General features: G+C 38.3%; 1 protein-coding gene across 1 annotated transcript in view; it reads left to right on the top strand.

Moving 5' to 3' along the window:
* The window catches only part of LOC132486711 (uncharacterized), a 30,627-nt gene that overhangs the window by 9,670 nt on the left and 5,768 nt on the right, over window positions 1-15,189 (top strand). Inside the window, exon 4 of the mRNA XM_060094303.1 lies at window positions 2-204. Coding sequence (XP_059950286.1) covers window positions 2-204 — 203 coding nt within the window. The remainder of the gene's footprint in view (window position 1; window positions 205-15,189) is intronic.

Raw genomic sequence — 15,189 nt, 5'->3', positions numbered from 1 at the left:
GAATGTGCCATTCTTCCCCATTCCCTTCACATCCCCCGACACCCGCACCGCCAAGACTGGAAGTGCAGTTCACGTAGCTCCTCAGGGGTGGGTCCTGGGCTTGGAGCGAACACACCTACAGACAGCCATCTCCATAGCGCATGTTCACATGGAATCCTCCATCTCCCCCTCTTCACCTCCCTTGTGCCTCTTTCCTTCTCCCAGGTATGGTAATTCCTAATAAACTAATTGCTCATAAGCCCTCTGCCTGAGGCTTTGTTCAGCATTAAAACTAGATTCAAAATAAATGAACAGAAACTAAAACATTTTTAAGACACCAGTGATGGGTAATTAGGAAACATAATGGAAAACACACCCCATAATTTTTATTAGGTTGTGTTTTCATTATCAGTTCAAAATATTTTCTAATTTCCATTGTAATTTCTCCTTCTGAACCATAGATTAATATATGTGAAGTGCTTAAAAGGTACATGGTAAGCACTATATAAGTGCTAGCCTTTATTATTGAAAAGCATAAAGATATGTACACACACTCTTATATATATATATACACATAAACATACAGAATTACAAGTAGAAGACAACTTTTACAATATATATGACAGAGAAAATAATAACAACAGCTAGATTTTATGGAGTGCCCTGAACAGGGTCTCTCTATAGCAACACTATGTCTTATTATTCATATTTTGCAAATAAGGAAACTGAGGCACAGTAATTTGTCCAAGTCAAACAGCTGGTAAATGATGGAGCCTAATTTTGAACACAGGCAATCTTATTACATAAAGAACATTTGAATTCTGGTCCAGTTTACATAATGAGAGGCATAGTTATCACCTTCCCTTCTCAAACCCTATTAAAATAAGAATATCTAAATAAATCCACAAGATATTGAAAAGCCAGTGGGGGGTGCCAGTGGCTTAATAAAACGGAAAATTCTGTGACATACAAAGCAGTTGGTAATTGATTAATAGTAAATGCTAATGGAGTTGAGAAACTACAACCTTACCACTCTGTAACTTGAGCTCCAAAAAATTCGCAGGACCAGGAGAAAGTGCGAGTACTGGTGGTCTGCCAGATTCTGAAAAGGCAACAGCTGAGAAAGAATTGGTTTTTTCCCCAACCCCACCACTAGAGAGAGGCTGCTTCTGGAACTGATTCCCATCTCACTCCCTCTGGAACTGTGAAGGAGGAATTCTGACATGGGAGGCCTTGGGAATGGGCCCCGGGCTGGAGCTCAACCCAAGATGCAAGACTCCTTAGGATCCCAGGTCCCCTAGGGCATGACAAGGGATGTGAGATCTCACATCCACAAACATGGAATATAGCCAATATTTTATAATAACTATAAGTGGAGTATAATCTGTAAAAATATCGAATCACTATGTTGTACACCTGAAACTAATATTGTAAATCAACTCTACTTCAATAAAAAGAAAGAAAGAAAAAGCCTAGAGGGTGGGCTGGACCCACACTTGCTTCTAACAAACAATACAATAAAAGTGATGGGATATGTCTTCCAAGAGGAGGTTACAAAAGACTGACTTCCCTCTTGCTGAATTCCCTCTCTCTGGCTCTTCTAATTTGCACAGTTGATGAAGCAAGCTGCCATACAGAGCAGTTCCACATGGATCCAGCTTTAGATATCTACACAGTTTTTCAGGAAGCCAAGGTCAAGGACCTATCTCAACAAGCACAGCCAGCAGCTGTTGAGATTCTCAAAGTTCAAGGCAGGGCCATCTGGAACCTAGAGAGCAACTGCAGCTTGGTTTTACACCTGTACTGTGTCCATCCCATTATGGTTTCAGTTTTATACTGCTTGGCCTATGGGTTCTACTTTAGTGATTTTCCCTTAGGAAATAATCAGAAAAATGAAAAGAAAAACGTCTGTATTGATGCATATACAAACATTATTGCTAATAGCCCTGGCCTGCCCTTCTCCCATAAAAAACAAAAAACAAAACAAAACAAAACAAAACCCAAAAGTAGAAAAAAGAGAAAACAATAGGCAATAACCAAAATATCCTAGGAGGAAATAAATAAATGAGACATTCATGTAATATATGGTGCCATCTCTCCAATAAAAAGTATATTTTAGAAAGATATGAAAAAATGATCAAAATATACTCTCTGTAGAGTAGAATTCCCTTAGTTGAGCCATAATGCTTGGGAGGACTAGAGGGTTTATTTAATTAACTAAAGGAAATCTTTCTGATGAATATGCATCCTAAAGACTAGCTTGTAGAGAAGATTTCTTATGCTGATAAGGGTGTTCTTGGTCCTTATGTCCCCTCCTAAAGTAATTGGTCCGTCTCTCCTTTGGCTCTTACTCTAGCATTAAAACCCATCTTAAGGTTTCCTTGTCTTTGTCTCCCTTGGAGGCTATTGCAACCTAGTCAGTTGGTACTTTCCTGTTTACCCCCACCCCCAGGTGGAATGGAGGGGCTCGTGGAAGGTATCTCTGGGTGCTTCAGAGAAAAGTATGAAACAAAAAGAAAGCATTTGCACAGCATAACTTTTCCCTCCTAGCAGACACACTTTGACTCTACCTCTGCTGCATCATTCTTCCAGTGGAGACTGTGGCTCTTTTCCCCCTCTTACCAAAGATCCTCCTCCTTGGAAGGGGTTTCTAGAGTGGAGAGAAAAGTTCCTTTCCTACAAATGCACATGTTTGTTATTCCCGGATGGTAGAATTAGGAGTCACTGTTTTCTTTTTCTATTTGGTTTTCTGTGTTTTTCAAAATTTCAGCAAACAACATATATGTAGGGGAGAAAAAAATAGTATTTTCTTTACCTTTCTGGGCTCTTGGCTGAGAAGCCTCCGTTAGTAAAAGATAGATTAACAGGAGAAAAACAAACAGAAGTTTAATGACATGTATAACTCCTGTATACATTTAAGATATGCAGGAAAACTGAGTAACTCCTTGAAATGGCCCAAGCCACCACCTTAAATACCATCTTCAACTAAAGACAAAAGATAGATATGTGTGTGTTGGGACAGTGGGTAGAGTTATGCGGAAAGCACAGTAAACAAGGGTAAGGTTGTTTTGCAGATTTAGGTCATTGCCTTCTCCATTGACAAGAGTTTCTAGAGATTTAGAATCATTCTTCTCTTCCTAATACGGAGAGGGATACAAACTTACAAATGGAGATTTTCCTTATAAATGTAAATGTCCCTTACAAAGAGCAACTTCTTAGTTTTCAAAGCTTTTCCTGAGTCTGCTGTTTCTTAAAAATAATCAGCTCAAGGTAATCCTTATGCCAAAGAGGCATATTTTGGGGTGGCATATTCTGCTCCTCTTCATATATAAATGATAAAATTTGAAAAAAATGCAACTAATATCATATTAAATATTTTCTTTTTGTCTGTTTAAGAGTTACTAACATGATCTTTTTAATGATTGAGGATTTCTTCTGTGTGTTTTTGGTTTCAAACTCACTTTATTAGGATAACAGTTTCTTATACTAGTCGGATTTTTTTTCGTATCATCACTAACACCTCTTCTAGAAATACAGATATAATTCTCATTACCATCATCAAAATATTTATCATTGTTTAGTACATGTTGTTTAGTAGCATGTCCCTTTACTTTAGGAGTTTCAAAATCTAAATGACCAGGAGTCAATAATTTTTAATGTCTAATTTTTAGCTTCTATAAAGCTAATCTCAGAGCCAAAATATACTTTGAAGTAAGTGGGAAGGCTGTCCACTGAGCATTGGAAAAGATGAAAAATAAGCTGAAAGAAAGTGACTCTCACCAGTCTGAGTTACATCATGCTCATGCATTACTTTAATCTATTTTAAATTAACGTTTTATTTTAAGCATATGCTCTTGCATTATGCACAGCCTGTTCAATTAGTCTTTGGACATTGTCCTTTTTTCCTAATTGTTTCTACTGCTTTCAAGATTTAAAAGACTCTAATTTTAACCTTTCTTTTTTTTTAATTCTAAGAAAAAATTAGAATATCCTCCTTTGTATAATTTATCATTTCCTTTTTAGTGTTGCTTTAAAAATTTTAACTCTTTCTCCTTTACTCAGATCTTTGGGGAAATTCTGCTGTTATTTAGGGTGAGAGTTCTCTACCTCAGCACTATTAAAATTGGGGGCCAGATAATTCTTTGTTTTGGAGGCTGTTCTGTGTATTGTAGGATATTAGGCTGCACCTCTTGCCTCTACCCAACTCCGGGCCAGAAGCAGTACCCCTACCCCACTAGTTGTGACAATCAAAAGTGCCTCCAGCCACAGACAACTGTCCCCTGGAGATAGGAGCGAGAGGGGGCAAAGTTGTTTCCTGTTGAGAAACAAAGAGCTAGGGTAAGTTTTAGGCTTGTGTTTCTGTTTTCAATCATGATTTATGAATGAATTATTCTCTGAAACGTTAAAGTAAATAGGTCTTCTATGGCGGGATTGTTTTTTCAGTCAGTACACAGAGAAAGGTGAGCAAATTAATGAAGGGAAGCTTCAGTCAAACTGAGTGAGGAGGTCAGAAGGGAGAGCTGTCATGCACATACCACTGGACGTCAACATAAATCCCAACAGGAAGAGACATACCTGCATCTCTGGAGGGACGTGACACTACTTTACTACTGCCGGGAGGAGGAAGAAAGATTTTCTCCTAGCCTGGCAACAGCTCAGCCAATCAGAGACTGTCACAACTCGGCCAATGAAAAGCCACTATATTTCAAATTCCAAGTTTCCTCCAATGGATTTTTTGTTCATAACAGTCCTTCCCAGTTTGCCTCTCTCCTCTATAAAAGAGCTACCTCTCCTTTGCTTTAGTTGCACGTCCTGGATTGCAATTCTTTGCTGCCCCCAAATAAATGCTGGTAAAATAAACTGTGTGTTTTATTGTTTTAAGTTAACATTACACCAGGAAATGTATGTCATACTTACTCAACTCAGTGTCCCTCCACTCCTGTTATTTTCTTTCTGTCAGTAGCATCAAAAAACAATTAAAAGTGTATGGTTATGACACTTCATGCTATCAATCTCAAAAGGTCAGGCATGTAACACCCCCACCTCCTAAATTTCCCTGCTACTCAGGAGCAAAAATCTGAAAATGTAGATGAAAGTTCAGTTTACCTCTGTTAAAAACAAGACAACAGACCCAAGATGGATTTACTTATGCTAAGCCAATGTCACCAAATTGAGACATAATTATAGTTTCAGCTCTTCCAGAAATGAAATTTTAAACCAGTCAATCAGGAATCACCTGATCAGTACTAGTTAGGTAATCTGCATGATAGCTTGCTGCCATCCCCTAAAGAAAAGTAATCTTCCAATAACTAACCCACTTTGTTTTACCTGATATAACTTCCTTGTTCCTGCTCCCTTCTGCTTATAAAAGTCTTTCATTTTGTGCAGACCTCTGAAGTTCCTTTCTATCTGCCAGATTGGTTGCTGTCCCATATGAATAAATTTTTACTCAAAGTCTTAAAAATTTTAATATGCCTCAGTTTATCTTTTAAGACTGTACTCTCATTTCCATTGTGGCATTAGTCACAATAGCCAAAATATGGAAACCATCTAAGTGCCCATCAGAGGATGAATGGGTAAAGAAAATGTGATCTATAAATACAGTGGAATATTATTTAGCCTTAAAAAAGAAAGAAATCCTGAACTGCTGAACAATCATCAACAGGAAGACACTGGAACTCACCAAAAAAGATACCCCACAACCAAAGACAAAGGAGAAGTGGCAATGAGGCGGTCGGAGGGGCGCTATCAGAATAAAATCAAATCCCATAACAGTTGGGAGGGTGACTCACAAACTGGAGAACATTTATACCACAGAACACAGGAGTCCACTCACTGGACTGAATGTTCTGAGCCCCATGTCATGCTTCCCAACCTGGGGATCTGGCAATGGGAGGAGGAATTTCCAGAGAATTAGACTTTGAAGACTAGCAGGATTTGAGTGCAGGACTTCGACAGGACTGATGGAAACAGAGACTCCACTCTTGGAGGGCACACACAAAGTAGTGTGTGCATCAGGACCCAGGGGAAGGATCAGTGACCTCATAGGAGACTGAACCAGACCCACCTGCTAGTGTTGGTGGGTCTCCTGCAGAGGTGAGGGGTGGCTGTGGCTCACCGAAGGGACAAGGACACTGGCAGCAGAAATTCTAGGAAGTATTCCTTGGCGTAAGGCCTCCCACAGTCTGCCATTAGCCCCACCAAAGAGCCTGTAGCCTCCAGTGCTGAGTTGCCTCAGGCCAAAAAACCAACAGGGAGGGAACTCAGCCCCACCCATCAGCAGACAAGCTTATAAAAGTTTTACTCAGCACTGCCTACCAGAGCAACACCCAGCTCTATCCACCACCAGTCTCTCCCATCAGGAAGCTTGCACAAGCCTCTTAGATAGACTCATCCACCAGAGGGCAGACAGCAGAAGAAAGAAGAACTACAGTCCTGCAGACTGTAGAATAAAACCATATTCACAGAAAGAGACAAAAAGAAAAGGCAGAGGACTATGTACAAGATGAAGGAACAAGATAATACCCCCCAAAAAACAATTAAATGAAGTGGAGATAGGCAACCTTCCAGAAAAAGAATTCAGAATAATGATAGTGAAGATGATCCAGGACCTCGGAAAAAGAATGGAGGCAAAGACTGAGAAGATGCAAGAAAAGTTTAACAAAAACCTAGAAGAATTAAAGAACAAACAAACAGAAATGAACAATACAATAACTGAAATGAAAAATACACTAGAAGGAATCAATAGCAGAATAACAATAACTGAAGCAGAAGAACAGATAAGTGACCTGGAAGACAGAATGGTGGAATTCACTGCTGCAGAACAGAATAGAGAAAAAAGAATGAAAAGAAATGGAGACAGCCTAAGAGACCTCTGGGACAACATTAAACACAACAACATTCGCATATAGGGGTCCAAGAAGGAGAAGAGAGAGAGAAAGGACCAGAGAAAATATTTGAAGAGATTATAGTTGAAAACTACTCTAACATGGGAAAGGAAATAGCCACCCAAGTCCAGGAAGTGCAGAGAGTCCCAGGCGGAATATATCCAAGGAGAAACACACCGAGACACATAGGAATCAAACTGGCAAAAATTAAAGATAAAAAAAAATTATTAAAAGCAACAAGGGAAAAATTACAAATAACATACAAGGGAAAAATTACAAATAACATACAAGGGAACTCCCATAAGATTAACAGCTGATTTCTCAGCAGAAACTCTACAGGCAGAAGGGAGTGGCATGATATATTTAAAGTGATGAAAAGGAAGAAACTACAACCTAAATTACTCTTGCTGGCAAGGATCTCATGCAAATTCGATGGAGAAATCAAAAGCTTTACAGACAAGCAAAAGCTAAGAGAATTCAGCACCACCAAACCAGCTCTACAACAAATGCTAAAGAAATTTCTCTAAGTGGGAAACACAAGAGAAGAAAAGGACCTACAAAAACAAACCCAAAACAATTAAGAAAATGGTCATAGGAACATACATATTGATAATTACCTTAAATGTGAATGGATTCCAACCAAAAGACACAGGCTCACTGAATGGATACAAAAACAAGATACATATATATGCTGTTCTACAGGAGACCCACTTTAGACCTAGGGACACATACAAACTGAAAGTGAAGGAATGGAAAAAGATACTCCATGCAAAAGGAAATCAAAAGAAAGTTGGAGTGGCAATACTCATAACAGATATAATAGACTTTAAAATAAAGAATGTTATAAGAGACAAAGAAGGACACTACATAATGATCAAGGGATCAATCCAAGAAGAAGATATAACAATTATAAATATATATGCACCCAACATAGGAGCACCTCAATACATAAGGCAACTGTTAACAGCTATAAAAGTGGAAATTGACAGTAAAACAATAATAGTGGGGGACTGTAACACCTCACTTACACCAATGGACAGATCATCCAAAATGAAAATAAATAAGGAAACAGAAGCTTAAATGACACAATAGACCAGATAGATTTAATTGATATTTATAGGACATTCCATCAGAAAACAGCAGATTACACTTTCTTCCCAAGTGCACACGGAACATTCTCCAGGATAGATCACATCTTGGGTCACAAATCAAGCCTCAGTAAATTTAAGAAAACTGAAATCATATCAAGCATCTTTTCTGACCACAAGGTTATGAGATTAGAAATCAATTACAGGAGGAAAAAAGGTAAAAAAACACAAACACGTGGAAGCTAAACAATATATTACTACATAACCAAGAGATCACTGAAGAAATCAAAGAGGAAATTTAAAAATACCTAGAGACAAATGACGATGAAAAGACGATGATCCAAAACCTATGGGATGCCATAAAAGCAGTTCTAAGACGGAAGTTTACAGCAAAACAATCTTACCTCAAGAAACAAGAAAAATCTCAAATAAACAATCTAACCTTACACCTAAAGAAACTAGAGAAAGAAAGACAAGCAAAACCCAAAATTAGTAGAAGGAAAGAAATCATAAAGATCAGAGCAGAAATAAATGAAATAGAAACAAAGAAAACAATAGCAAAGATCAATAAAACTAAAAGCTGGTTATTTCAGAAATAAACAAAATTGACAAACCATTAGCAAGACTCATCAAGAAAAAGAGGGAGAGGACTCAAATCAATAAAATTAGAAATGAAAAGGGAGAAGTTACAATGGACACTCAGAAATACAAAGCATCCTGAGACTACTACAAGCAATTCTATGCCAATAAGGTGGACAACCTGGAAGAAATGGACAAATTCTTAGAAAGGTATAACTTTCCAAGACTGAACCAGGAAGAAATAGAAAATATGAACAAACCAATCACAAATAATGAAATTGAAACTGTGATTAAAAATCTTCCAACAGGGCTTCCCTGGTGGCGCAGTGGTTGAGAATCCGCCTGCCGATGCAGGGGACATGGGTTCGTACCCCAGTCCAGGAAGATCCCACATGCCGTGAAGCAGCTGGGTCCATGAGCCATGGCCGCTGAGCCTGCGCGTCTGGAGCCTGTGCTCTGCAACAGGAGAGGCCACAACAGTGAGAGGACTGCGTACCACAAAAAAAAAAAAAAAAAAAAAAAAAAAAAAAAAAAAAAATCTTCCAACAAACAAAAGTCCAGGACCAGATGGCTTCACAGATGAATTCTATCAAACATTTAGAGAAGAGCTAACACCCATCCTTCTCAAACTCTTCCAAAAAAATGTGGAGGAAGGAACACACCCAAACTCATTCTATGAGACCACCATCATCCTGATAACAAAACCAGACAAAGATACTACAAAAAAAGAAAATTACAGACCAATATCACTGATGAATATAGATGAAAAAATCCTCAACAAAATACTAGCTAAGAGAATCCAACAACACATTAAAAGGATCATACACCATGATCAAGTAGGATTTATCCCAGAGATGCAAGGATTCTTGAATATACACAAATCAATCAATGTGAAACACCACATTGACAAATTGAAGAAGAAAAACCATATGATCATCTCAATAGATGCAAAAAAGCTTTTGACAAAATTCAACACCCATTTAGGATAAAAACTCTCCAGAAAGTGGGCATAGAGGGAACCTAACTCAACATAATAAAGGCCATATACGACAAACCCACAGCAAACATCATTCTCAATGGTGACAAACTGAAAGCATTTCCTCTAAGATCAGGAACAAGTCAAGGATGTCCACTCTCACCACTATTATTCAACATAGTTTCGGAAGTCCTAGCCACGGCAATCAGAGAAGAAAAAGAAATAAAAGGAATACAAGTTGGAAAAGAAGTAAAACTGTCACTGTTTGCAGATGACATGATACTATACATAGATAATCCTAAAGATGTCACCACAAAACTACTAGAGCTAATCAATGAATTTGGTAAAATTGCAGGATAAAAAATTAATACACAGAAATCTCTTGCATTCCCATACACTAGCAAAAAAAGACCAGGAAGAAAATTAGGGAAATAATGCCCTTCACCATTGCAACAAAATGAATAAAATACCTAGGAATACACCTACTTAAGGAGGTAAAAGACCTGTACACAGAAAACTGTAAGACGCTGATGAAAGAAATCAAAGATGACAAAAACAGATGGAGTATACCACATTCTTAGATTGCAAGAGTCAATATTGTGAAAATGACTTTACTCCCCAAAGCAATCTACACATTCAATGCAATCCCTATCAAGTTACCAATGGCAATTTTTACAGAACTAGAACAAAAAATCTTAAAATTTATATGGAAACATAAAAGACCCCAAATAGCCAAATAAATCTTGAGGGAAAAAAAAAAGGAACTGGAGGAATTAGACTCTCTGACTTCAGACTATACTACAAAACTACAGAAATCAAGACAAGATGGTACTGGCACAAAAACAGAAATATAGATCAATGGAACAGGATAGAAAGCCCAGAGATCAACCCACACACCTATGGTCAACTAATCTATGACAAGGGAGGCAAGGATATACAATGAAGAAAAGAGCCTCTTCAATAAGTGGTGCTGGGAAAACTGGACAGCTACATGTAAAAGAATGAAATTAGAACACTCCCTAACACCATACACAAAAATAAAATTAAAATGGATTCAAGACCTAAATGTAAGACCAGACACTATAAAACTCTTAGGAGAACATATAGGAAGAACACCCTTTGACATAAAGCACAGCAAGATCTTTTTTGGCCCACTTCCTAGAGAAATGGAAATAAAAACAAAAATAAACAAATGGAACCTAATGAATCGTAAAAGCTTTTGCATAGCAAAAGAAACCATAAACAAGACGAAAAGACAACCTTCAGAATTGGAGAAAATATTTGCAAATGAAGCAACTGACAAAGGATTAATCTCCAAAATATATAAACAGCCCATGCAGCTCAATGTTAAAAAAACAAACAACCCAATCCAAAAATGGGCAGAAGACCTAAATAGACATTTCTCCATAGAAGACATACAGATGGCCAAGAAGCACATGAAAAGCTGCTCAGCATCACTTATTATTAGAGAAATGCAAATCGAAACTACAATGAGGTATCACTTCATACCAGTGAGAATGGACATCATCAGAAAATCTACAAACAACAAATGCTGGAGAGGGTTTGGAGAAAAGAGAACCTTCTTGCACTGTTGGTGAGAATGTAAATTGATACAGCCACTATGGAGAGCAGTATGGAGGTTCCTTAAAAAACTAAAAATAGAACTACCATATGACCCAGCAATCCCACTACTGGGCATATATCCTGAGAGAACCATAATTCAAAAAGACACATGCACCCCAATGTTCATTGCAGCACTATTTACAATAGCCAGGTCATGGAAGCAACCTAAGTGTCCATCGTCAGTTGAATGGATAAAGAAGATGTGGCACATATATACAATGGAATATTACTCAGCCATAAAAAGGAATGAAATTGAGTCATTTGAAGAGACGTGGATGGATCTAGAGACTGTCATACAGAGTGAAGTAAATCAGAAAGAGAAAAATAAATCTCATATATTATCGCATATATGTGGAATCTTAGAAAAACCGTACAGATGAACCGGTTTGCAAGGCAGAAATAGAGACACAGATGTAGAGAACAAACGTATGGACACCAAGGGGGGAAAGCGGGGGTGGTGGTGGTGTGATGAACTGGGAGATTGGGATTGACATATATATACTAATATGTTTAAAATAGATAACTAAGAAGAACCTGCTGTATAAAAATAAATAAAATAAAATTCAAAAAAAAAGAAATCCTGCCATTTGCAACAACATGGATGAACCTTGAGAGCATTTGTTAAGTGAGAAAAAAAAGAATAATGTATGATCTCACTTATATACAGAATGTAAAACAGTTGAACTTACAAAAACAGAGGGTAGAAGAATGATTTAAAAACTGAGTTTTTTTCAAACTGGTGAAGCTATGTTGATGATCTTAGCCACCTCTTGTAGCACAAGTTGCTTTTCGGGTCTGTAATAAATTTGATGATGCAGGAGGCAAATAACTGTGTGGTTAAGGGTGCAGGCGTGGGAGCCAGAGTGCCCACTTGTGAAGGCAACCCCTTGTCTCTCACAATTCAGCTGCCTGAATCATCACAACTCATTTTCCTTGGCTTCACTTTCCTCATCAGTGTAATGTGGGTAATAGTACCTGCTTCACAGACTGTGGCTGAGGATTGAACAAGTTAACACATGTGAAGTGCTTGGACCAGTGTCTGACCCAGTAAATGATCAACCAATTTTAGTTATCATTGGTAAGTGCAAAAGAATTCTTCACATAATTGGAGGCTCATTCATTTTTAACATAAATCTTCTTTAAAAGTGTTACAAAAACTTCATTTTTCTCTTGTTCATCATATAAAACTTTGTTGAATAACCATTACGTACCAATGCATTTGTACTAAGTGCTGGGGACAAACTATAAATTTTATATGTATATAAATGATCTGGCCTCAAATAACTTGCCATCTGCTGGTGGAGTAAGGGGAGGGCGCTGGTAGCGCATGCTCCAAAGGGCGCAGTGCGATTGAATACGGGCACAGCCTAGGGTTGGGGGTGGAGGGAGGCCCAGAGAAGGATAAGGGAACTTTCTAATCTGGATATTTTAAGTGGTAAAAATTTGTAATTAACCATGTTGAAAGGGGGTCTTATGAACACGTGCCTCATCATGCTTACAGATTAATCAACATACATGCCCAGGTGTAAATGTTTCTTAGATATTTGCACCCTTCATTAAAATTACCAGTGATTGTGCAAGTCTAAAAGACAGACAGACCTCCAGTGGCTTACTACACTGCCTATAGTGCTGTCTGCTTTTAAATAAACTGTTCAACTGCGGAGGTTTAAAAATCACTGGATCTGCTTCTTCAAGAAGGCTGGATTATTAGCTGTTGTTTCCCGAAGCTGCTATTCTGCTTACATTTCTAAGTTTGTTACTTGTAATTTGTTGTGGACAGAGAAATTAGGTAAGCATGTTTATTAGGATTATATTTAAAATCAAATATAACAGATTTAGTAGTCTCACCTGACAGGAAAGTGGAAGCATTTGTAAACGGATTTTTATGCGGTAGTGTGTGGGGTGGACTGCAGTGGTTTTTGGAGGCTGATTTGCTTATTTACTGGCCCTCAGGTGGCTCTGGTTGCATTTGATGGGACAGTGACTTCTTGGTAATTAAATGATCTAAATTCTACTTATAGTGACATTTTTCTAACAGAAGGTGTGCCTCTCTTCTAGTATTTCAGTATGTAGTAGGTTCACTTTTATCCTACTTGTCACCATCTTCATTTTTTATGAGCTCGAATCATATCCTCTCTCATCCTTCCTTGTCTCTATAGTCCTCACACTTAAGTCTAAGGTCCACAGCAGTTTCTCTAACCTACTGAGTTAGTTGCTGAGATGGATCATACCTGATGCACTCCTATCTAGCCTTCAGAGCCCAGCTCAAATACCCACTCTGAGAAATTTTTTCTTAGGATGAATCATCTTTCTCATGCAGAATTGTTTATATCTGTACTTTCATAACACTTTTACTCCTCCTATTGTAACTCTTAATGTATGTAACATGTTTATATCTATGTGCCTATCTTCTTAGTTGGACTAGGGCTTTTTTGAGGTTAGGTCCATCCATCTCTCAAAGTGCATTACCCAAAATTGTCACTTGCTGATTACTGATTGCACAAAAAGATGGTGTTTTATGGCTTGCACTCATTTTCTTTTTGATGATACCCATCATTTGTGAGATACCCTACCCAGTCATCCTCCCACCACACAGACATGTAGTCACGTGTGTGTGTGCACTCACACACACACACACACACCTGTATGTTGAACTTGTGCTTATAATATCAAAGGTTATTTTTCTTTAAATGTACTGTTAGGTCCACTTATTTAAAACTTCCTGCATTTAAGAAGCCTTGCCATAGTTGCAGTTTATAACTCTCGATTTTGCATTTCTGTATCTTTTGGAGTGCAATTTGATGTTGTTGGCTTAGCTTGGAGGGGCTAAGTTCAGGAGTTCAGCTGGACAGGAGGAAGGAGCTGACAAGTACTGTAAATTGTATGCACTAGATGTCAAATTCCACAATGTGGGGAGAGTTGGCATCTAGTTGTATCTGTCAAGCAGTCATTCCCCTGAAAGCATCATTTCTCTTTGAGGAGTTGCTGTTTACCCATAACGATGTAATTCTGTTGAGGATGACTTCAGCGACTGGTCAGCAGCTCATATTCCAGACTGAGTCACTCATGGTCCTTTCCTGAAAACTTTAAAGTCTGGAAAAGGGGTGGATTGAGGTAGAATTGGGGGTGGGGTATGAAATTTGTGACCTGGTGTAGGTGTGATGTTGCCTCCTCTTCTTTTCTGAACAAGGACTTTTCTAAGACAGAGGGAAACAGACCAGTGATCCTCATCTGGGCAGAGGCCCTGTGGAAAAAAATAGAGACCCCAGGATTCTACAGGTAGAGAAACCAGGATTGAGACCAGGAACCCACTGGAGCCAAGCTCTGGCATAGCATCCTTGCATGTTTCCTGCTTCATTTCCACTCTTCTCAGATTGGTGGTGAAACTGATCACGTCCTAGGTGAGTGAGATAAATCTCCTAAGGGAGAGTGGGCAGGGGAAAGGAGAAGAGAAAGGACACTCAGGTGTTTCACTGTACTCATTAACCTCAGATTGATCCTGAGGGACTCTGAATCCTTTACCCATACAAGGGTTTGTCTTTGTCTAGCTAGTTCTCTGTCTAGTATATAAACTAATTTACTGCACTTCATCCAAACATCATGGGAGCATAGCTATCTTTGAGTTGTTATTTGTGCAGAACTCTATCAATAACTTTTAACAAGGAAGTAGTAGTTCTTTTGAATTAAGACTTCTGTTAATATTTACTTAGTGCACATTTATTGAGTTGCCGCTAATGTCAGCCATCGGAGTATATGAAGATAAAAGGTTCATTTAAACAGATAGGCTCAAACTCCAAGTAGCTTACAATCTAGCACAAGAGGAAAAAAAAACCACAAAAAATGCAGATAAGTGCATAACAAACCACAAGGCAAGGTATAATATAATAGAGGTCATAAAAATCATATTTAATATGTGAGTTTGGTAGAAAAATAGATGATTTTCAGCTGAGGGGAATCAGGGCTAGCTTTATTCAAGATCCTTGTAAAGCTTGGGTGGCCCTGTCAGGTCCTGCTGATTCAACTGCATTCCAGATGTCGGTCAGGTTTAGGATTTCCA

The sequence above is a fragment of the Mesoplodon densirostris genome, chromosome 3 (assembly GCF_025265405.1).
Source record: "Mesoplodon densirostris isolate mMesDen1 chromosome 3, mMesDen1 primary haplotype, whole genome shotgun sequence".
NCBI classification, from domain to species: domain Eukaryota; kingdom Metazoa; phylum Chordata; class Mammalia; order Artiodactyla; family Ziphiidae; genus Mesoplodon; species Mesoplodon densirostris.
The sequence above is the reverse complement of the archived record's forward strand: the minus strand, read 5'-3'. Positions and strand labels throughout refer to the sequence as shown.